This window comes from Takifugu flavidus, chromosome 3 (genome assembly GCF_003711565.1).
Source record: "Takifugu flavidus isolate HTHZ2018 chromosome 3, ASM371156v2, whole genome shotgun sequence".
NCBI classification, from domain to species: Eukaryota; Metazoa; Chordata; class Actinopteri; order Tetraodontiformes; family Tetraodontidae; genus Takifugu; species Takifugu flavidus.
In genome coordinates, this window is record NC_079522.1 from 355053 (window position 1) to 376372 (window position 21320).

General features: G+C 45.5%; 3 protein-coding genes and 2 long non-coding RNA genes across 7 annotated transcripts; 3 read left to right on the plus strand and 2 right to left on the minus strand.

The window, feature by feature from the left end:
- Positions 1–185: 185 nt before the first annotated feature.
- On the minus strand, positions 186–11728 carry ppp1r14bb (protein phosphatase 1, regulatory (inhibitor) subunit 14Bb). 2 transcript variants are annotated; one of them, XM_057026816.1, is made up of 5 exons: positions 11365–11728; positions 11042–11262; positions 2534–2617; positions 2416–2448; positions 186–2329 (listed from the first exon to the last, which is right to left on the minus strand). In XM_057026816.1, the coding sequence occupies exons 1-5, from the start codon at positions 11633–11635 to the stop codon at positions 2261–2263; spliced, it is 678 nt and encodes a 225-aa protein (XP_056882796.1). In that variant the 5' UTR covers positions 11636–11728; the 3' UTR covers positions 186–2260. The 2 variants fall into 2 exon arrangements, with proteins under 2 accessions (XP_056882796.1, XP_056882797.1); XM_057026817.1 differs by having other exon boundaries at positions 11042–11594.
- LOC130522425 (uncharacterized) lies at positions 4401–6830 on the plus strand. Its single transcript, XR_008949621.1, has 3 exons — positions 4401–4526; positions 6039–6133; positions 6339–6830. It is a non-coding gene; the product is annotated as an uncharacterized LOC130522425 (long non-coding RNA).
- A 132-nt stretch (positions 11729–11860) lies between the features above and the next one.
- Positions 11861–14412, plus strand: LOC130522421 (uncharacterized). The gene is made up of 2 exons (XR_008949617.1): positions 11861–13801; positions 13896–14412. It is a non-coding gene; the product is annotated as an uncharacterized LOC130522421 (long non-coding RNA).
- Positions 14413–15200: 788 nt separating this feature from the next.
- Positions 15201–16960, minus strand: si:ch211-212k18.15 (uncharacterized protein LOC563681 homolog). The gene is made up of 4 exons (XM_057026812.1): positions 16803–16960; positions 16619–16719; positions 16106–16279; positions 15201–16035 (listed from the first exon to the last, which is right to left on the minus strand). Exons 1-4 carry the CDS (start codon positions 16888–16890, stop codon positions 15580–15582), a joined length of 819 nt encoding a protein of 272 aa, XP_056882792.1. The 5' UTR covers positions 16891–16960; the 3' UTR covers positions 15201–15579.
- A 41-nt stretch (positions 16961–17001) lies between these two features.
- Positions 17002–21123, plus strand: si:ch211-212k18.13 (uncharacterized). 2 transcript variants are annotated; one of them, XM_057026807.1, is made up of 13 exons: positions 17005–17276; positions 17399–17589; positions 17673–18382; positions 18624–18723; positions 18789–18910; positions 19006–19076; positions 19155–19280; positions 19562–19657; positions 19721–19855; positions 19931–20053; positions 20138–20169; positions 20256–20287; positions 20367–21123. In XM_057026807.1, the coding sequence occupies exons 3-13, from the start codon at positions 18334–18336 to the stop codon at positions 20888–20890; spliced, it is 1410 nt and encodes a 469-aa protein (XP_056882787.1). In that variant the 5' UTR covers positions 17005–17276; positions 17399–17589; positions 17673–18333; the 3' UTR covers positions 20891–21123. The 2 variants fall into 2 exon arrangements, with proteins under 2 accessions (XP_056882789.1, XP_056882787.1); XM_057026809.1 differs by having other exon boundaries at positions 17002–17589; positions 19937–20053.
- The last annotated feature ends 197 nt before the right edge of the window (positions 21124–21320 follow it).

Consider the following 21320-nt stretch of genomic DNA (forward strand, 5'->3'; position numbering starts at 1 on the left):
AAAATATACTCAAAATTAACGTATATCTACGTTGAAAATGCAATATTTAGAATTGTGGTTACTTTAAACTCACTGTAAGAATTCAATGTAAAGTATGTGCCTGTGTCTGTTTTTAAAAATCTTTTGACACATTTGCCCCTAGAAACACGTTAATCACAAAAACAAACACACAGAGCAATACAGCATACATTTCAATATTTTTATTAAAGTTGCATAAAAGTGTAACAAAATTGGGCAAAAACAAGACCTGTTGTTGATATTGCTACATTTGGTTGGTTTGATTTATTCAATGTCCAAAAAAGATTCTCTACTCATCCAATCTGTGTTTTAGCTCATGTGTTCCAACTCGATGATACTAATCAGTAAATATATATTTATTTATTTTTTATGTATTTTTTGTTATTTTTAACAGTAAAAAAAACAGACTTCTCATTAACAGTCTACGAAGGTATGATCCAAATCTGGATTTGTTGGTTTTTCTATTAAAAATAAGGAAACTCCATTCAAATTCAGCAACCAATCAAGCTTTTCTAAATGATCTGACTGATCGGAGAATCACCAAAAACTTGCTAGATTTGGAAATCGCACCAGGAAGGCAACAGCAAACACGCAACATTTATCTGAATGGATTTTTGCTCAATCACATATTAATCCAAGGTCTGGTATCAAGAACTGTCGTGATCACAATAAAAACTGACCAGTATTCAAATGGTAAGTATAATAAACATTGTTTCATCTAAACAAAATTCACTGTATCAAGGCCTAAGTATTAAACACACTTCTAAAAACAAAAAAGAACATATCATCTTAAAAAAAGCAAAACAGAGGCAGAAGAACAAAAATCCTCCAAAGCTGCAGTTATGTTCAGTAACACATTTTTTAAGCAGTTTGCCTCTTAAAATTGAATGTCTTCCATTTATTTGGTTTGTGTACACTTAAATAATACCTAAGGCAACATCAGTTTATCAAAAAAAGAGGGGAATAAAGGGATAATGATGATTGATAGTGTGAGGAGGCAGGGCAGTAGGATGAGAGTGGGTGGGAGGAAGAAACGACAGGAGCCAAGATTAAAAAGTGTTTGTGTGCCGCTGCAGGTGTGAGAAAATGGCCACAGACGCAGAACCACTCCCCCCCTTGGCCGACGGTCAACCTCTGATCTGATTGGCTCGACGTCAGAAAAAGATGGCTCATTATTGGCTTGCTTTTGACCGCTGCGTAAGCGTGCGTGTGCCTGTGCGTGCAAACATCTGTTTGAAAGGCAGCTGTGTTTGCAAATGCACTTCCGTTGCGCGCCCGCCACCCGAGGGTGGCCTGCGCACATGCGCGACCAGGAGGAAGAGGAATAAAAGAGGGGCCGATGCATTTGGACGGCTCGCCTCCCCTCCCATTGGGACGTCTCGTCAGTGTGTCCGCACGCTGAAGTGGGTGAGTAAAAACAGAAATAAAGAATCAAATTGATCAGGATGAAAGAGAGAAAAGAAAATGGGAGGGTTGAAAAAAACAAGGCAACTTTGTTCTAGGTCCCCTGTTGGACTGTAAGCGTGTTTAAGTGTGTGTATGTCTTTAAGAAAATGCATCAGAAAAAGAGAAAACAGGATCCAGTCCTATGCTAAAACTCTAAGCCGTCATACCAATCCGAACATACAAACCCAATAAACAACCTCCTTGTAGACGCTGATGTACAGCAACGTACACACGCAGCATTTAGCGACACACGGACGTACGCGTGAACGCGAAGGCTCCGTTTGCGCGCATCTGAGGACAGAAAAACTGATTTAGCTCTACTTCAACAACTGCTATTCCCGCTCTAGAGAAACTATTCCCACCTCACGACCACAACAGCCGACCAGGGCTCACATTTTCCTCTACGTTAGGCTAAAGATAGACCGTACATCATTCTCCGTGGTCCGTTTTTCTTCCCCAAATAACACAGTGCAGATTTTTCAAAAGTTACACCTACAGCCAAAAATAACGGCCTGTCTAAACGCACCAACATAGCAAATACTTTAGATTACAGGGGGTGAGATAAAGTCAAAAGATTGGACTCACCCCTCCCCGACAAAAGTATTAAAAACCGCCCTCGTGCTGAACTACGAAACCAGCTGGATCGTTCACAACAACGACCCAGAGATGAGTGGTTTAAGGGACACAAGGAAAGGAGGTCATCAGGTGGAAGAAAAGAACAGAGAGAGCGGTAGGAAGACGAGAGGGTGAGGGCTGGGCCGAGGCGGAGGGGGCTGACGGGGGGACACCGGCGCCGTCATTTCTTCTGAGGGGTGGAGAGCTTCTGCATCCCTCGGATCTTGTCCAACAGCTCTGAGACAAAGTCCTACAGCGGGACGAGAAGGGAAAGAGTGGGATTCAGAGACGTTTAAACCGGGAACGCACAGTCGGATGGATAAAGAGGCGACTCACCTCAGTGGGTTTAAAACAGTCAACCAGTAAATCCTGCAGAGGAATTAAGAAAATAAATGATGTTTCTTTTGTGTTCTGGTTTATGTTGTCATATATCTGTTTCTCATTTGATACCCACCTTGACCCTGGCTGCCCGCTCTACGTCACTCGGCATGTCCAACAGCTCGTCCACGTCGATCTCCAGCTCCGGGATGGCCTCCTCCTACAGGAGCACAGGGAAGGAAGTAGGATAAATGCCCTCTCTCTTTAGAAACATGGAAAGAAAACCCTCATCGTCCCGTCTACCAGCTCTGAACACTAGGGGGCAGCACCGTTCTATCACACCTACTCTTGTGCCCCATAATAAGCAGGAGGAAAAGAAGCAAACAATAGGAAACTTCCAAGCAACATTTAGAGACCAAAAAATGTCTTTCATGGAAGAATTTTTGTGCTTTTGTTAAATGAATAGAGACAACCCCCTCAGGCAACAGATAATTATGGTTACTAATCAAATCAAAATGGATGAAAAAGCCCGTGTTTTGTTTCTTACGTTAGCAGCTCGCCATTTTTACATAATTCAACTGTTCAAAAGTCTCAATTTAACCTTTTACCGACAATAAAAACACAAAGGATCTTAGCCGTCGTTTTAATTTCAGGGAGGCAATCATCGCCCATTTCAGATAAGCTCATATTAGCTTTAACAGCGCAGTGGCCCAGAGATTAAGGCTTATCGTATAAATAAAACCAAGCAGTTTAACTTCATCTTTTCCACTTCCTTAACACACCACGTCCCTCGGGCCAATCACATTAATCTGCTGCTCTGCGGAAAAAAAAGAGAAAAAAAAGTGTGTTCCTTTTTCAGGAACACACTGGCCCAGTGTGTGCTATCAAAGCTGCTCACCGCTGGCAACACACACACACACACACACACACGCGCACACACACAGTTTTCATCTGGCTCAGGCTTCACTGTGACACCCCTACTCATAATTCTTTAATCTGTGTGTGTAACATACATGACGGCGGTGATGAAATACACCCCCATCCACGGCTGTGCGCTCACATCCTGGGGTGCTTGTCTGCTGCCTTTCCGCGTGTGCGTGCATGCGTACGGGCGTGCGTGTGTGTGTGTGTGTGGTAAGAGGCACTCGGGCAGGTGCAGAGACAGCTGGTGTGGGCAACTCTAACCGAGGGGGAGGAAGAAGAGGACAAGAGTGGGGGAGATTCCTGCGGAATGACATGGATACAGGAGCTGCAAAAGTGTGTCTTTGTGCGTGTGTGTGTGTGATTTATTTCAGTGCAGGACAGCCTGTGTGTGTGAGAGAGTCACACGGACTTACTGTCAGCAGTAAATGCGCGAGCATACAAACACAACAACACTTTTAAAAGGTTTCTCCTATTCTCCTGGACAAAATGCCGCACCGGGGAACACTTTCAAAGACACACTTTTAAATATGAGGGTAGGGGCCTGCACAGGCAGGAAGGGAGAGGTTGTAAAGCACAGCAAGGAGAGCGAGCAGCTGTGGAGAGATAAAGAAATTGGGGAAAATAAGCCGGAAGATAGGCCTGAGAGCAGAGACACAAAGGGAGGAATCATGAGGGAAGAACAACTTCCAGACTGACTTCAGTCTGGAGCCAGAGGTGTGTGTGTGTGTGTGGTGTGTGTGTGTGTGTGTGTGTGTGTGTGTGTGTGTGTGTGTGTGTGTGTGTGTGTGAATGATCTTTCACTTCTAGCAACATCACACCACCAAATATCTTTTTGTGTTACTTCTCCATCATTTTTACATCCCCCCGCTCATCTTCTTGAGGGTTCAGTTGCAGCGCCGGCGGGCTTCCAACCACCGACCCCCCCGTTCTTTTCCCCTGATATTCAATCCACCCCCTCCAGTAAGTTATGTCTCTATGGCAGAAAACATCCAGGAGGGATGACCTGAACCTCCTCAGCTGCTGCCCTCCAACACAAAAAAAACAGCTGAATTACATTTCGGACGTCATTAACGTGATTAAAAAAAGTCAACGGACGATATTAAAAAAAAAAAGTAACCACATTTAATTACATCCTTTCCGACAGGCTTGCGAGTATGATTCACACGCCTGCGTGGTGAGGAGAGGGCGACAGACAGGACGGTCTGGTGAGTGCCAGCAGAACGGAGGACAACGAGATGTGACAGTGTGTGTGTGTGTGTGTGTGTGTGTGTGTGTGTTAGCATTACTCCGTGTTGCTGCTAGAGGCTTGAACAGTTCGGATGCCAGCTACACGGAAACCATGAGACACACACACACACACACACACACACACACAACACACACACACACACACACACACACACACACAAGTAGGTCAGCAGCCCTCATAATATCAAAAAGCTCACCATTGCTACTGTAAGAGGAGAAAGAGCAATGAAGCGAAGTCGGAGCTCCTCCGGGGACACATCCGTCTCCATCTTTGTTGTCAGAGAGAAGAGTTGAACCCTTTCAAACAGATGCGTGGGGAACTTACATGTATAAGTAGGTCACGGAGGCCACCTACAAGGATTACACAGCTCGTCCCTGGGTGATAACACCCCGCCACCATGACGATGGGTGATAAATTGCCACTTTTGCTTTCCCGGGGAGGATAAAAATAGGCCTTTCTGAGTGTTGGGAGAGTGATGGCTGGAGCCACCAGGAAGCAGGAAGCCTGCCAGCCCGCCGCGTGGTGCGAAACAATCTCGCCATTTGCTGAGATTTCCGTACGTTTTACCTGGACACCCCCCCCCCCCCCCCCCCCCCCACCACACTCTCCAGTGTGCTCCATCGAAACCAGTTCCCCCTAAACCGGTTGAGGTGTGTCGCAAGTATTTTAGCGCTGGCGTGCATTTCTGAAATAAAAGGCCGATGCAGTTGATTAAAAGAGCGAGAACAGCGGACTCGGCATCAATAAACAGATAGCAGGAAGCATTCGGTGGAGAGATAATGAAATCGCTTGGCCGGAGGCCAGTTTAAAGGCTCGGCAGAAAGAACAGAGCGCTCTGAATGAAAAGAGAATGTGTTGTCACCTGACCGTCAGCGACATGACAGCCAACAAAAATTGGATTGCGTGGAATTTGTGTGGAATTTTTTTAGAACACAACGCAACAGCTACTGTAACCCATCCCTTTATCCCCTCCTTCCCACTATAACCAGTCCAACCATCCTCTCCCGAACAGAGCGAGAGCTTATCACCTGCAGTATCCGTGTCAAGGCGTCTCTTATTATTGCCGAGGACTCGATGAAAGGCTTCAAGGTAACCACAGCTCACGAGATAAGCTGATAAGCACAAAGGTGCGGGCGCCGGAGGCGGATCACTTATGCAATAAAGGCAGAACAACAGACTCTTTAAGCTACAAAAATACTCCAGAGCCGTTTTGGAGTAAAGCGAAGCACAAACAGCTTCAGCTGATCCGGTTCCCTGGTGTAAACTGTCACCAGGGGGGTACAATTGCAGCGCACCGCGTTGAAAATAGGGTCAGCGAAGACGCCACGGCGATCGAGGAGCATCCCATCACGTGTCTCCTGTTGCTTTCCATCTTCCCTCCGTCTCCTCCCCCCTCCCTCCCTCGGGGGCTTATCAGCGATCTGCAGCTATTTCAATAACCAAATTTCCCTCCTTGTCGTCCTTCTAGAGGGGCTCACAAATGGCTGCGGCGGACGCAAATAAGCTCTGAAAAACCTCTCCAGGGTGACAGTTCATGATAAGCACTCCACATCAGCAATACAGGTTTGTCCGCATGGCTAATCTGAATGGTAATTTAAGGATTTAAATAAAGTAAATATGTCCAACTACACACACACACACACAAATGAAACCAACCCCTAATCACTACAAGGCAATATGCTTAATTCAGATTATGTAGACGCGTGTGGCTGTGCTTTTTCCGCTACTTTTCTGTGTGTGTGTGCCTGTGTGTGTGTGTGTATTGCAGGTCTAATCAGACAGATGAGCTTCCCCCCAGGAAGAGGAAGATGTCCTGTTTTGAATCGGATCGGAAACAAAGAACCAGCCTCTCTGCACGGCCAGACATTAATAAATCCCACAGACCAGAAAGGTGTCGTTCCCAAACGGTCCAATAGGAATATTGCCATCAGATAAAGAGCACGCATTAATGCCAGAGACACTGTGTTAAACTGATCTTTGAGGTCCGTGCTGGATTTAACGTGGCAAGTGTTGGAGGGATGAACGATTCCTACATCGGCTTGTCTGGTCTGACTGAACGTTCCCGCAGTCTCCCTGTTGACCGGAAACGTCTGCCGTGGCCCCTTTTTGGGAAATCGCTCTGCCTTTCCCCGAGGGGTCACAACCAGCACCCAGAAGACAGCTGCTGGAGATCGGCTCCTGCCTCGTCTTTGCCGACCTCTCCGTTCTCTTAGAAACTCAGGCAGGAATGCGTCAAATAAAAGATCTTTCTCGATGTAAACCGGAGCCGTTAATGCCGCAGTTGGGCCAAACTACAAAAGGCAGATTATGTGCAGATTAAAAAAAGAATGCACACAAACATGGATTAAAACAGATTATCGGTTACATTTGGCAGGCACCGCCAACACATCCAAAGAGGCTCCAGGAATTAAGACTATAAAAAGATTATTACGAGCACAGCATGTGCAGCAAATATGTAATAACACAGTAAGACCAGTGTGTGGCTCTAGTGTGTTAAAAGCACCACCATATTAGACAATAGACATTGAGATGTTGTCAGTTTCCTCATCGGTGAACTTTCAGCCACCCGTCTATTGATTAGCTCTCCTTTGAAGTTTGTCCAGGGAAGGGATTAAAGTTGTGTTCGACGGCTTTTATGGCGCTAATAAGTAGATTAAAAAGATAATCCCTCTAGACCGTAAAGCACAAATTCAGTGCGCCGCATTAGCTTAGCGTGTTAATGTGTTTATCGTCTTTGTTTCAGCATTACGAGGGTACGCATGAATAACCAGGAAGGAAGGATGAGAGACCGATGACTCCTCACCCACGTGTGTAATCACCTGCTGAGACAAATGCTAATTTGCCAAAACAAACCTGGCGATTCGAAGCCGCCGCCGCAAACAGACACAGCTAACTAAAATCCATTAGTTACAACACTGGAGTAAGGACAGTGAAATGGCGGCGTCAATAAATCTGAATAATTATCTCTGTGGAGGAGCAAGATAAAAGCTTCTTGACTTTGCTAGCATGAAGCAAGTTCCTGCCTGTTACCAGATATGCCAACGGTGCGCGGCCTTCGCCGGTGCATGTGAACTTTTGTCTTCACGCGCGACTCCGAGACTAACCTGGCGCGACGGCGGATGGAATGACAAGCTCATCGGGATTAGCTAGCAGTGCAACACAACACCATAAAGGTTCGACACGGAAGGAAGCGGCGAGAACGTCTTTGTCATCTGATCAGCAGGGCGAAAGCCCGCAGGAAGGCACAGTCCTGGACGCCACCATGCACATAAACGTGTGCACAGGTTGCACAAGCTGCATCGTCCGACTGTACTGTAAGTGGTGGTGTCGGTTTAGTGACACACTTCCTGTGACAGTGTGCACAAACATTTCCCCGTGTGACTCACATCCCTCTCTTTCTTCTCCTTCCGATTTCCCTCTCCAACCCAAACACACACTTTCGCAATGGGCGACCAGGCCGACGGCTGCTCCTTCAATGCCGACTCGCCCCGTGTGATCCTGCGCGTTCGACATGTAGAACCACATGTTAGCTATTAGCAGACTGTGTGTTTGTCCACGCCTGTGTGCGTCTGTGTGTGAATTAGCGTCAGGGGGTGTTTACAAAGACACACTGGAGTCTTTCACCCCCGCTGTGTAACAACCAGCCTTTGTAGTCAACCAGCGAAACTGGTCCACACTGATTGGTATTCCGACCTGTAAGTGTGTGTTTTTGCAACCGCCGCGCACGCTTTTCAGTGCACGTGTGCAGTAAACGACAAGGACGTGCAAACACAAACACACAGGCCGTCTTTAATTAGCTTGGCTGCTACTGTGATTCTGTGATTGTTGTTTTCTTGGAATAACAGTTTATATGTAGGTGAGTTGCAGTCAATCGTCCGATTTTAAAGCCCGACCTGACGCTGCAGCTAGGTTTCGATAATGTCTTGCTTTTTCCCTTCTCCTCTTGCCATCCCGCTTGGGGTTTTTCCTTCACCTCCCCCATTTTATGGAATTCCTACTTGCCAAACTCCTTTTCCCCCGCATTCATGTGTGTGTGTGTGTGGTGTGTGTGTGTGTGGTGTGTGTGTGTGTGTGTGCGTGTGTGGCCACGTAGTACCCTGAACTTTGGGGACTGGTCCGCCCACTGGCTCAACTGTTAACCATGTAGCTCCCACTCGGCGCCTTCCAAGCAGAAAACATGACCACCTGAGCGAATTTTAAATCTCTATGGACTAATAACGATCCGGCGGCGCTGTTGCCATGGACACGAGAGAAGAGAAAATTTGGTAATTTTTACACAAAGTGGCTACAGACGGCTCCTTTTCCCACCTGTGAGCATGAGCCCCGGGGGGGTGGGTGGGGGGCAGCTGCATCAGATACATAGTGCGCTTGTTGCTAAGATAATTAGGTTCTTCAACCCTAAAACATCGTGCGCTATGGGTACGCGCTGTGACAAAAGCTGTAATATTAGGCTGGGAGAAAACAATGAAAGCCTGGTTGCCATAGAATCACCTTAAAGGCTCACCGGCACCCAAGACAATGTGGTTAAAAGGATAACAAGAACGGGAAAACAGCTTGGAATGAATCGAAGCTTGATTTTATTAATAGCCGAGCAAACGGCGCGAGGGGAGAAGTGAAGGCAGCAGGAAACTGGATTTATGGATGTGTAATCCAGGGCCACGTGCTCCGCGTCTTTTGTCGGTGGACGGGGCCCTCGCGGTACTCGCCATGCAACCGCTGCCTCTCAGCACGTGGTCCACCCCCCCCCCCCCGCCAACCATCTAAACAGATGTATTGCCACTAGCGGAGGGGGGTAAATTCACCTCTTTGTTGTCTAAGAGCCCAGCAAGAGACGGGATCGGGACAATGGACAAGCAGAACCGCTGTGGGTGCGACAAAATTCTCAACGCTACACGTGTGTTTTACATTGTCGTTAATGCTCCTGACAATAAAGAGTCGCCACGTTGAGGCTTGCGTGGATGGAGCGTATTAACGAGTGGAGGAATGAATCCCAGGGAGAGAAATGTCCCTTCCTAAATGCTTTTACCTTTCAGGTCATTTAAAACCAGAGCAGAAGGAGCCATTTATCCAGGTTTTTCTCCTGCGCTGCACGTCTAATCCATTATTGGCAGACAATCTGAGCATATTGATGCGCAATCCCCCGCTGGCCATTTAATCACCTCTGCTGGCACCGGCATCTGTATCGCTTTAATTAATTGACGATGCTCAAAGAAGAGCCAGGATCACATTAGACCAGACATTTTTTTGTACATCTAATGTGGAGCCACTTGATCATGGCCAACATGTGGCTGACCTGTGACCCTCCAGAGGAATCCTCCAAACCCGCTACGTTTCCGTAGTCCTCGTGCTAGGAATAGAATGTGGGTCAATGCCAGCTCAGAAGAGTCCACAGGAGCTTACCGACCACTGACGCCAGCAGCTACACCACAGCTGCTGCCAGGCTACATCGTAACCACAGACCATGTGTCACCGCCGCTACCGAGGTGGAGGGTGGATGCTTAGGAGGGACTCTAAAGTTAGCCGCCAATGATGGTTACACACGACCAAGGAGCTCACCATAATGGGCCCGAGGCGATTTACGACGGGGCCCCTCCTGCTAACCGCACAATCTTTGGCTCTGCTTTGAATCTTTTTGCCGTGTTTGTGTCTAAAGGACCGACCATAAGAGGCCGGGGACGGAAAAGGTCAAAACGGATCCCAAACCTACACTGGGAGGTCGTCTGAATCGTGTACTTTTAGAGTCCGACCAACCCAACTTTTGAAAGGCCGAATGGGTAGCGCCGCCTGCTGTTTTGGAAGTAACACGGATTCGGATTCATATCCAGCCCAGCAATAATCGCGTTTACGACGTGATGAGCTGGGCTTAGAGAAACATTTTAATGGAAATGTCCTGTTTACAAATAGACCATGGAGTTTGATCCACGTGCTCTGGACCCCCCACATCTCACCTTTCTAACAGAGGCTAAACGTGTTGTCACAGAAGTGCCAGTCACAGAGGGGATTAATGCCGGATTAAATTAATTCACAGGTGCACTTTAAACCGGCTCCAGCCAATCAGAATGGAGGAAACAGGCCGTCATTAGGCTATAAAGCTCCATCAGCCACATTTAGACTCCCTGTGAAAGCAGGACAGAAGTTCATCAGCCAGGCTTTAATCTGATTAATAATCGATGTATTCTTGGTTCCTATAGGCTCACGCTTGATTCCGGGATTTTTCCTCTCCCCCCATTCTCATTACATCATCAGTATGAATATGGCCCACATTCTATAGGCTGTATAACACACGAAGATATGGGCCAAAGGCTTCCATAAAACAGCCTATTTTGCAGCGTTTTGCATCACGGATGAGGTCCACAGTTAACGGGCCGTTCAATCAGCTCGAACCGCGCAGCCAATTACTCAGCGGCGGCGCCGCCTGATCGATATATTCGATCGGGTTTCGGAGGCCAGTTATTGTTAAAGTGTCTTTACCTCGCAGTCGTAGAGGTCCGTTAGCTGGTCGATAATCCACTCCTCCAGATTCAGTCTCTTCCGCAGCTCCTTGCGGTCGTATTTCACGGTTACGCGTCCCTGCTTCCGAACCGGTGTCTCCGGTTCTTCTGTGGTTCCGGCCGGCGTTTGGAAATACACCCGGGGTTGGGGGCTCGTCTCCGGGCTCGTCACAGCCGCCATGCTCGAACAAAATCCCCCCGCTGAGGTGGTGAAATGGGGGGGGAGAGGAGAACAAAACTTCGCTTATCCAAAATGGGCAAAAAAAAATGATGAATGACTTGGAAGCGGCGACCCGGTCGAACCTGGTGCTTTTGTGATCCGGGTTCGCTCACGAGGGGGGGACCGGCTGTGGCCCGGCCGCTTCCGCGAAACAAAAGGGACCGACGGCAACGGTGGAACGGGGCTGCGTGACCGGCGCAGGGCTCTTCCAGCTCGGAAACTCTGCTGCTTAAAGCAGAAAGGCGGCCTCAACTCTTCCTCCAGTACAAAGAAAAACCGCACGAGTCTTCTCTCCAACCTCACGAGGACTGCGTGCGTGCGCGCGCTCCGGAAAAAAAAAAGGCTCGAGCGCATCTGACGCAACTGAAAAAAAAGGGAAGCCAGCAACGACAAATCTCGCTTTTCTTGATATTGCCGGCAAACTTGTGGAAACCTGGTTTACATTGGCTGCTTGGGTTTCTCCGGGTCGGGTCAGCCCCACCCTCGTTTCCTTTTGTCCTTCTCACGTCGAGCACCGATAAAAAAAAACAATAACAAACTCCAAGCTAACACAAGCTTTTGGCAATAGAAATACACCACGATGTCAGGAATCGATTGTAAGCTACATATTTATACATTCCTCTAAATAACAACGCAAAAAACTTGTTGTGAACACTTTTATTTTATTCGGGAATGAGTATGAAATAGTTCTATATGTGAATATAGAGGTGGGGCCCCCTCCACAACTTTCTCCAGTTTTTCTACAGTAGCCTGGAACGGACCGACTTTAATATAAAGTTAGTTACAATCACAAACACAATCGCCTTTCGTTCCCCGCAGCCCTTGTAAGAGTTGGATTTTCAGACATAAAATTTAAAAAGCCTTGAAATGTAATTTTATCGACACCCTTTAAATCGGTATTTTATTGATAAAAGCTTAATTTTTGGCGAATAGCATTCTGTTCAAAATGACCTGAAACCTATTGAAAATCACTGTATGTCTTGCAAAGTGTGGTAAAGCCACAATCAGGTTGTTGATGTGCTTACATCTTACAGTAATGCAAACATATAGGCATACTGCCAGCGTGCTAAAATGGTCTTTTCCTTGCGCATAATGGGACAGTGACACATACTAAACATAGTTATACTGGATTAAACTGGGACCAAGAGCTGAAACGTTCTTATTATGGGAGACCAGGGGGCTCAAATTAAGCTGTTGTAACGATGACATAATAGCATGTGACTATTATTATCCTGTAAGTCATACACTTAAATTCCTGCCAGACCTGCAGTGCAGCATACAGTATTTTACACTAATTGCCAGTTTGTCCTGGGACCTAACTGTGCTAACAGAATTTGCATGCTGTTTTGGCTTGCTCAAAACAGCTAAAATATCACTGAACACCTGAAGTGCTTGTGTGATTGCGTGTCTTTAATATTACACAATAACTTAATAATAACAATAACTTAAAAAAAAGCACAATCAGGCGTTCTCTCATATGTAGCCTGAAACTGACATATAGGCTGATAAAAGTATCTGCTTTTGAAGCATAACATATTTTACTTAACATTTTTGCAGTGCACAATTTCACCGACAGGCTTCGCTAAATTAATCGCACCCGTACTTAAAAACCTCAATTTAAATCAGCAAAATAAACTCTTCAGAGTTAAATGCATTTAAAAAACGAATAGAGGTCAGTAGCAAAGCCAGTCTGCAACATTTCACAGACAACCATGGCAACTAGACTCAGAAATCTGAATTATTCATTGAATATGTCTGAATCTTACAGATGAGTAAGCACACACACACACGCACACAGAATGTCCCCATCTATGTCAGAATACTGCCGCAGCCACTGTAGCAGACAAATGCAGCACAGACTGCATTATACAAAAGAATATACTCTCACTTCATGACCTGTTGTGTTTCTTTCTTAGTCATGTTAACCTGTCACACAAAACATCAGGTGAAAGAAGTCAGTGCAGAGTAAGCCTGTAATCAATAATAAAAACCGACGGCTGGCACATTTTGCAATAAATAAAAAATGGCTTGGAATGTTCCCAGTCATCCATGTCCAAGAGAACTCTTGACCTCGCGTACCTGTAGCATCTGGACACTAGGGGGAGTCCGAGAGTTAAAATAGAGAGCGCGTTTGTGAACGCGTTATGAACGATGAAGTACATAATAATAAAATATCATCAGAGTTGAGACCAGAGTTATATGTGAGAAATGGCTTCTGTCCAATTTGACATATTAAAAAAGTACACTTTTTTGCCGGATTGTCCTTTTAATAATCATAGATGTGCAGTTTTTAACCCATTCCATTCATTAGGGAAGGCTACCCCTTTAAGAACTAAAGTGAAAGTAAGCTTGCAGCCCATTTCCCCGCCAAATTGAGCTCAAACATGGCGGTGACCATTTTTATTGAAAGTTTGAATGGGAATATATATGAGATCACATTTAGCGACGATGAAAACCCTTTTGAGACAGCGACGGTGGCAGATCTAAAGGACAGGCTATATCGTATTTCTGGAATCCCAGGTAATGTCCCTTCTTAAACCGATTAAAATCGAATGCGGCTCTCAAGTGTGGGTTTTCTGATTGGAACGCAACGTAATGTGTATTTTCCTTTTAGTGGAACAAATGAGAATCACATACGGCGGCGCTCGACTGGCGGACGACAGGCTGCTCTCGGAATATGGGATCCAACACGAGTCGACTGTTGATTTGATTCTGAAGATACGTGAAGGTGAAAGGGTGCCTCATGGGATTAAGTCTTCATTCAAAGAACACGCGGATTAGCAGCTACATACGAGAGGTCTTGTGATCCAACAGGTCATACTGTGGACAGTGTGTTCAGACCAATGGAAATTTTTCATAAATTTGTTACATGCCAAGGGTTTTTGTATACACTTTCTTTTTTTTAAACTGTTATTTGTATAACTGATGATGTATAACTGGACGGTCGATTTTGACTTTTTAGAAAATTGCTAAAAGTGAGATGATAACATATGTGAATAATCGGTTTGTTTGAGGATCATTTTATGGTGTATTTTTTTAAATATAATATTTACAAATTTTGTCACAGTTGACTAGATTGTCTCCTCAAGCTGTGCAATTTTCATGCTTTAAATAAAATTAAACTGAAGCCAGATTCTCCAACTGCCATTTTAATTGTTGCATTTTTATGCAGACACACATTTGTCGTTTGTCCAGTGTATTGGTAAAGTATGACCAAAAACAACTGGAAGGCCTGATAGAAGACCACAAATGTTTCAAGGATGCAAAGAAAATAACATTTAGGCAAATAAAAGTAACAGTAGATAAATTAAGAGTGCATGTTTAAAAGTTAATCAACACAATGTTGGGGTCCTGGGTTCTGGGTTGTGTTTGGTTTTTCCTGCAGGGGGCGTGGAGGAGTCAATTGGCAACATCTGGCGCTGCAGGCAGGCGCACCTGTGGGCAATCTCCATCAGGCCACCCATTTAAGGACGGGGCGCCTGGAGTGTTTAGGTGTGTTGTCCTGCTCATTTGAGGTCTCCACACTGCTTTGCTGAAGTAGAGAACACGCAGGACTTGACTCCTGTGTTGGTTCCGCGCTGGAGCTCTCGGTGCGCCTCAGAAGACCAGACAAGTGCTTCCCTGCAGTCCAGGAGGACGAATGTTTTGAGTTTGTTAAATAAAACCTATTTTTGGACTTTTTATCACTATATTCTTGCCTGCTTTTGGGTCCTGTAAAACCCAACTCTAACAACAGCATGATTGTAATTCCCTTTAAAAGGGGAAAAATACAACAGTGCAGAAATGGCAACAATCATTGTGAAGTTAGAAGATGGGACGAGACTTTTCACGACAATGTGCTGCTGAAGAACAGTTTAAGAACCAGCTTGTGACACCCCAGGTTCCCCCACACCTACAGTTTCAGTATCATTTCCCTGTGTTTGCAGGACCCCTTGTGAACAGGGTGGAACTTTATTGACTCATTTACAATGTACAAAAAGCCAAATTATGCCCGTTATCAAGAACAAAACAGCAATAAGAACAGAAGAGTATCCCAAAGTATCAACATGGAAACAGTTCAGGGTACAAATGAACCTTTGAAGTAGGAACAAAATCTTATATAACTCTGAAAATGATCTCACAGTGATTAGGCCTCACAAAAAAACTAAACGTTTCACCACCAAGTTCTAGGAGGGAGAATTGTCAACAAAAATATCTGAAATAAAACTTCTACATATGAGTAAATGACCCCAAATTACAGCCAGAAAAGTTGATAGGCCAATCAAAGAGCCATAAGCACCAGCACCTGATGTATTAGCTCAATCGCGGTGCCAGACTGGTATGGAGGTTTGTCGGGGGGCCACGCCGTCGCTGCAGGGCATGAAGTGCGTACTCGTCTTCAGACACGTCTCTGTGAGCTTCAGACACACGAAGCAGAACTCCACCTGACAGCGAGGACAGATAATGTTCTTGCAGCCCGTTTTGTCGTGCTCCACCTTCTGGCCACAGGTGGGGCAGACCCGTATGGAGGGACACGGGTCGACCCCCATCACCTGATGGAGGGAGATGGTCTTGCATTTCATGAGGAGCTGGAGATTATGGTTAATGCAGCCTTGGTTGTCGCAGCGGTCCGAGCGTGGGGCCGGGCCTTTCCACGGGTTCATGCACTGCCAGCAGAAGTGGAACAGTTTCTTCTTGTCCGCTGTGCAGATCAGACATACAACGTTGAGGTTGTCTAACTCTTCTCTCTCCACGTAGGTTTTACACCCGGGACACTGTTGGAAAGGACAATTGAGGCACAGTTGTATATTTTGGAACACACACCCAGTGTGACGGGACACTCACTGATTTATACTCGCAGTATTCCTGGGCGGCCAGCCGGGCCGAGGTCTCCTCAAAGTGCTGCATCTCCTCGACCTTGAGGAGGGCCAGGCGGCGCACCTCCTGATAAGACCACACCGCATCGCACTTCTGCACGGTGCCTTCCTTCAACGCAGGGCACCTGAACTTGTACTGGCCCTGAAATTACAAACACAGGGGACATTATGCCAAAAAATCCAGTCCATGAGGGCCAGATTCTAACCAGATTTTGTGTCCAACTGAGCAGAAAAGGCCTTCACAGAAGCAAGTGGAACCCCAGGTGAAAGCAATGTCTACTTGTAGGAAAACCTGGTTTGATTCCGGCTCTCCAGGGCTGGATTTGCCCCTCCCCTCACTTTTCAGTCCATTATTCACTCTTTCAGTGCATGTAACATCCCATATTGCAATGAAAGCTTTAATATTTGCCCCACAGCAGTGTTGGGGAGGTGCAACACAACACTTCAGCTGGATTAAATCACATGGAGGTGTACCAAGTACCTGGTCCAGCAGGCTGCGACACCACGCAGTGAGACTCTCAGGGGTGACGGCGTGGCCGCACGACATCTCCGCCCTCTGCGGCGCGTCTCCGTCGTCTGGGACTGCGTCACATCACACACATCAGCAGCGTTAGGTGAAAAAGCTTTAAAGATACCAAAAAGACTCAAGTCCAACTGGCACTCACACGGATCCAGACTATCAGGCTTGTTGACAAATTTCAGCGTCGTGTCTTTTGGGTCGTAACGTTTCTCATCTTGACCTGGTGAAGTCATTTTGGGTCTCCGCCGGCAAGGATCTGCTCCGTGACTGTGCTCAGCAGGGTTAAAAGCAGCAGTTGAACACTCCTCCCAGTCACGGGACACAGTCAAGCTTGCTTTCACTTTCACGCCAGGGAGTTTCTAAGAAATCACATGATTCTGTGTAATCGCAGGTGATTCCCAAACATGCTTGTTTTTGTGATTATCATTTTGGGGGCACGGGGAGGGCGCACATATGTGCAAGGGCAGGGTTCACCCCTGGAAGAGTCACCAGGGCACAATGTGAGCATTTGTGGGTTCGGTACCTTGCTCAAGGGTAACTTGGCAGTGCTCTGAAGGTGTTCTGGCACCTTCCCCTACTACCAGAACAGCTTCCAGATTTTTAAATATGCTTTTTTGAGGTAGGATTGCAGCATTTACACTTTTATTATCATTGTTTTATGTGTCTCTTAAGTGAAAGTGAAAGCTATTGGTGGCTCCTCCTCCCCTGTTTCTAATAAACATGAAAACATTGTCCGGGAAGCCGTAGAGAGTGTCGACACGCACGGAGTTGGTTAAACAGCAAAGAAATGGGAAAAATCTATCAAGTGTTGGTGTGCGGAATCAGAGGAGAGAAGAAGACCATCGACTTGTGCAACACCGAAGAGCAGATGAAGAGCATGACAGTGAAACAGCTCAGGGAAAAGATAGCAGAGAAGATTCCAGAGACAGCAGGTTTGCCTGTGGTTTATATCTTCTGTTTTTTAAAGATTGACTATGGTGAGATGAAAGTTCTGTTGATTTCTGTGTCTGTACAGACGAGACAGCCATTCGGCTGATCTTCACAGACAAGATGCTGGAGCTTGATTCTGACCTGCTCTCCACATACGGAATCCAACACATGTCCATCATCCAAATGGTGATGAGACTTCCTGGAGGTCTCCCCTATTGATGAACGCCAACTCCCGTGGGGATCAACTCCCGATTCTGCTGCTCCACAATCAACAAATTGTTGGATTTTTTTTTTTTGTAATGATGCTGTAATCTTCCTGTGAAGAATAAAATTAATCTAATTCTTTCACGCCTCAATATTGACTATGTGCTGAGCTTTTAATACACACAAAATTGCATTATTCTGAGCAATGATAGGTCAGAGATAGTCATTATTGCCCGTAAATATTAACAGGCAGGGCAGGAATGTCCCACCCTCACTGGAATTAGAGGTTGCTATTTGTTAGCTTGTTGTTTTTCTAGCTTGTGAGTTCTACAGCACCTCCTCCTACAACGCCCTTCTGCAATTGAAAGAGAAAGTATTTGTGACATTGCTCATGTTGTAATCCATTGCAACATGCTAGAGAGCCTCACACAACTACAAAGCTGAAAACTACGAGCGCTGGGACTTTATTTACAACCTGCCAACCGCAGGCACCAACCTGGAGGACAAAATCTAAAGGAATCTGAAAGAATCGGAGAGCTAGAATGCAGTGCTTACAGAGCTTACAGAGCTTATTTCAATATGGGCAGCCAGGTAAGTGCGTCGACCAGACCCTGCCCATGGCCAGGTGGGCGGGGCTTGAAGAAGAGCTTACAGGGCTTATTGAGTCTTAGCATCATTTACGTTACAAGATGGGGCAAAGTGACCTTTGAACTCAAAAAAGGGAAAGGTTTCCCAGAAGTAGGGAAATAAATATGTCTAGTTTGCAGTGATTGTTGAGTAAGGGCATGGCCAGTACAACTGTACAACTGATCTAAATCTTTCCCCTGAACAGGTAAATACCATGGGCTGGTCAACCAAGGAGCAACCTGTTACCTGAACAGTGTGTTGCAGGTGTTGTTTATGACAGAAGATTTCAAATCAGCCGTAGAGAGGTTTGTAAAGTTTAACTGGAATGCATTTCAAATATAAATTTACCATCTGTCTTAACTGTGTTTAGGCACTCCAGTGAAAATCCTGACTCTGAGTGTATTGACCCTGAGCTGGACGCCTTATTTCAAGATTTAAAGACCAAAACAGCCACCACAAACAACATCACTTGGAAGCTCAGCATTGACAGAGGTGCAAATAAACACACACACAGGAAACATACCAACTTTAATTAACTGTCCACCAGAGGGACAAATATTTGAGGGCACGTTTGAACATTTCCACAGTGAATGAACCCCGAGATGCCGCCGAGTACTTTGAGAAGATTTTGCATTTGGCCAGTCCTGCGGCATCAAAGGTGAGCAGGGAGCTGATTTTATTACCTGAGATAAAGGGCGCAGTAAAGATAGTATTTAATGAGCCATGCTGCTTTCAGATCTTCCATGGAGTCCTGACAAGCAGAACTATATGTGGGTCATGTCAGACACACACGGAGACTGATTTGTCATTTTGGCACCTCCCTCTTGCACTGGTCAATTCTAACGAGGACGACTACAGCGTGGTATGAACCTATCTCCAAATACACTATAGAAACATAGAATAAAAAGGGGACACTTTCTATCATATTTTATATGTGAAATTGTGTTTTCTTCTATCTATTTAGTTTAATATATTTGCAGTTGTCTTTCTCCTATGTGCCACTAGGGGCAGCAAATCCCATCAAAGAAATTCTGGGGCCTTAACAGGAACATGAAGAACATGAGGACTCTCACTGACTGGACAGGGAGTCCACCCTGAATAATAATTAATATCAGATGACTGTTTTTTTTTGTTGTTTTTAAGGTGGATGGCCTCGACGAGCATTTCAGGGCTTCAAATTTAACCGGAGATGATCAGATATACTGCGATATCTGCTGTGCCAAGTCTGACTTTATAGTTGTGAGTGCTCACGGTACTTATCTATCGTTATAGTTCCCCATCATAACATTTTGTTTTTGTCAGGACTGTGTCGTGAAGGTGCATCCAGATGTGCTGCTGCTGCTCCTGAAGAGGTTTGAGTTGGACTACAGCTCCATGACATACGTCAAAAACAACTGCACCGTCGACGTCCCCCTCAGCCTGCAGATACCGGCAGCGGTAAATGTAGTTTAGCCGTATTTTATGATGTCTCTTTCATTGTTGGCCCTAAAGTATCTCTCTTGTGTTCGTCAGAATCAGACCTATGAACTGTACGCAGCCGTGGAACATTTTGGAGGCCTCCGGAACGGTCATTACACTGCAACCATAAAGGACGGCGAGGAATGGTATTCCTTCGATGATAGTAGAGTCACGCTGGTGAGAGCAAACTGCAGTGTGGGCTTGTAGATTATTAATTTAATGAGCTGGACCCTTCAAACATTTTTATTGTCTTATCATTAGATTTGTGACAAATATCAGGTGGATAGGAGGAAGTAAGTTTTCAGCCTGCATAATATTTCTAAAATAATCCAAGATCCATCCCGAGTGTAATTCTTGTATGTTTCCCTTTCCTCAACAGTGCTTATCTTCTTTTTTACAAAAAGCAGAACGGTAAGATTGCATTTAAGATTAGCGATGAGCAACGGGAGGGAGCTGAACAAACCATTTGATCAAATTTCTCTCGCTCCAGATCGTGAGGTGAGGTCTGCAGCTTCTGCTTACGGTGCCATTGATGGCTTGCATGGAGATGCTGGTGAAAAGAGAGAGAGTGAGGAGGCAGCAGGAGTGGCTCCTGAGATGGAAGATCCAAGCATGAGGCATCAACCAGTCAACTTTCTTGATGAAGAAAAAGAGATCACGTTTTCACAGATGAGTGTGAAGGCAGACGTGTATGGACAGTGTGCAGATTTGGAGCAGTCGGAAATTAAACAAGAGCAAATGGAACAAGAAGATGGAGTGAATGGAGGTACACATCCACCTCCAACAACTTCCAACCCAGACCTGGGGAAGAGTTTAAGAGGAAGCATGAACACAGAGAATCCTCTGAAAAATAAAAGGATGATAGCAGCAAATCTGGGGAGCAACTGCCATCAGGGGGACTCTGAAGTCCAATTAAGTGACGACGCTATTGAAAGAATAAAAAAGTTGTGCCAAGGACCTCATATAAAAATAACTGAAGAAGAAATTCGACCTTTAAAGGTGAAAAAAGTTTGAAATTGAATTCATTTTCAGTTTGAGATACCATTTGCCAGAGCAGCAGAAACATTAAAGCTCATTAGAAAATGTACTTAAAAAAGTAATCAACATATACAACCCATACTCCTTTTTTTCCCTTTCTATAATATGTTCATTAAATAATGAGAATGGTGAGAAATCTGATATTGATGGAAATTACTGCTTTACCATGTCCACAATAAACCTGACAATGATTTGGTTTCGAGTGTAAATCTATTCCACTTTTGTGTGTTTGGCCCGTTATTTGAATTTTAACTCATAGGGAAAAAAACCTCCACGGAGATTGTCCTATAAATACTGTTTAATCAAAGCTACCATTGCCTGTGGACAATCAAGCCTCAGCCTCTCTGGAATTAGTCCTTTACCGACATTTCCTGAAAATTATTTAATTCCGTTCACAGATTTTTGA

What these genes read in the sequence shown, in the direction of transcription:
- si:ch211-212k18.13 (XM_057026807.1), top strand. Translation starts at nt 18,334, where the DNA reads ATGCAGTGCTTACAGAGCTTACAGAGCTTATTTCAATATGGGCAGCCA. An exon ending in ACGAGGACGACTACAGCGTG is followed by an intron (nt 19,281 to 19,561) that starts GTATGAACCTAT and finishes GTTGTTTTTAAG; the next exon opens with GTGGATGGCCTCGACGAGCA. An exon ending in ATGATAGTAGAGTCACGCTG is followed by an intron (nt 20,054 to 20,137) that starts GTGAGAGCAAAC and finishes TCTTATCATTAG; the next exon opens with ATTTGTGACAAATATCAGGT.
- si:ch211-212k18.15 (XM_057026812.1), bottom strand. Translation starts at nt 16,890, where the DNA reads ATGACTTCACCAGGTCAAGATGAGAAACGTTACGACCCAAAAGACACG. An exon ending in GCCTGATAGTCTGGATCCGT is followed by an intron (nt 16,720 to 16,802) that starts GTGAGTGCCAGT and finishes GATGTGACGCAG; the next exon opens with TCCCAGACGACGGAGACGCG. An exon ending in AATACTGCGAGTATAAATCA is followed by an intron (nt 16,036 to 16,105) that starts GTGAGTGTCCCG and finishes CCTTTCCAACAG; the next exon opens with TGTCCCGGGTGTAAAACCTA.
- ppp1r14bb (XM_057026816.1), bottom strand. Translation starts at nt 11,635, where the DNA reads ATGCGCTCGAGCCTTTTTTTTTTCCGGAGCGCGCGCACGCACGCAGTC. An exon ending in CGGACCTCTACGACTGCGAG is followed by an intron (nt 2,618 to 11,041) that starts GTAAAGACACTT and finishes GTGCTCCTGTAG; the next exon opens with GAGGAGGCCATCCCGGAGCT. An exon ending in AGCGGGCAGCCAGGGTCAAG is followed by an intron (nt 2,449 to 2,533) that starts GTGGGTATCAAA and finishes ATTCCTCTGCAG; the next exon opens with GATTTACTGGTTGACTGTTT.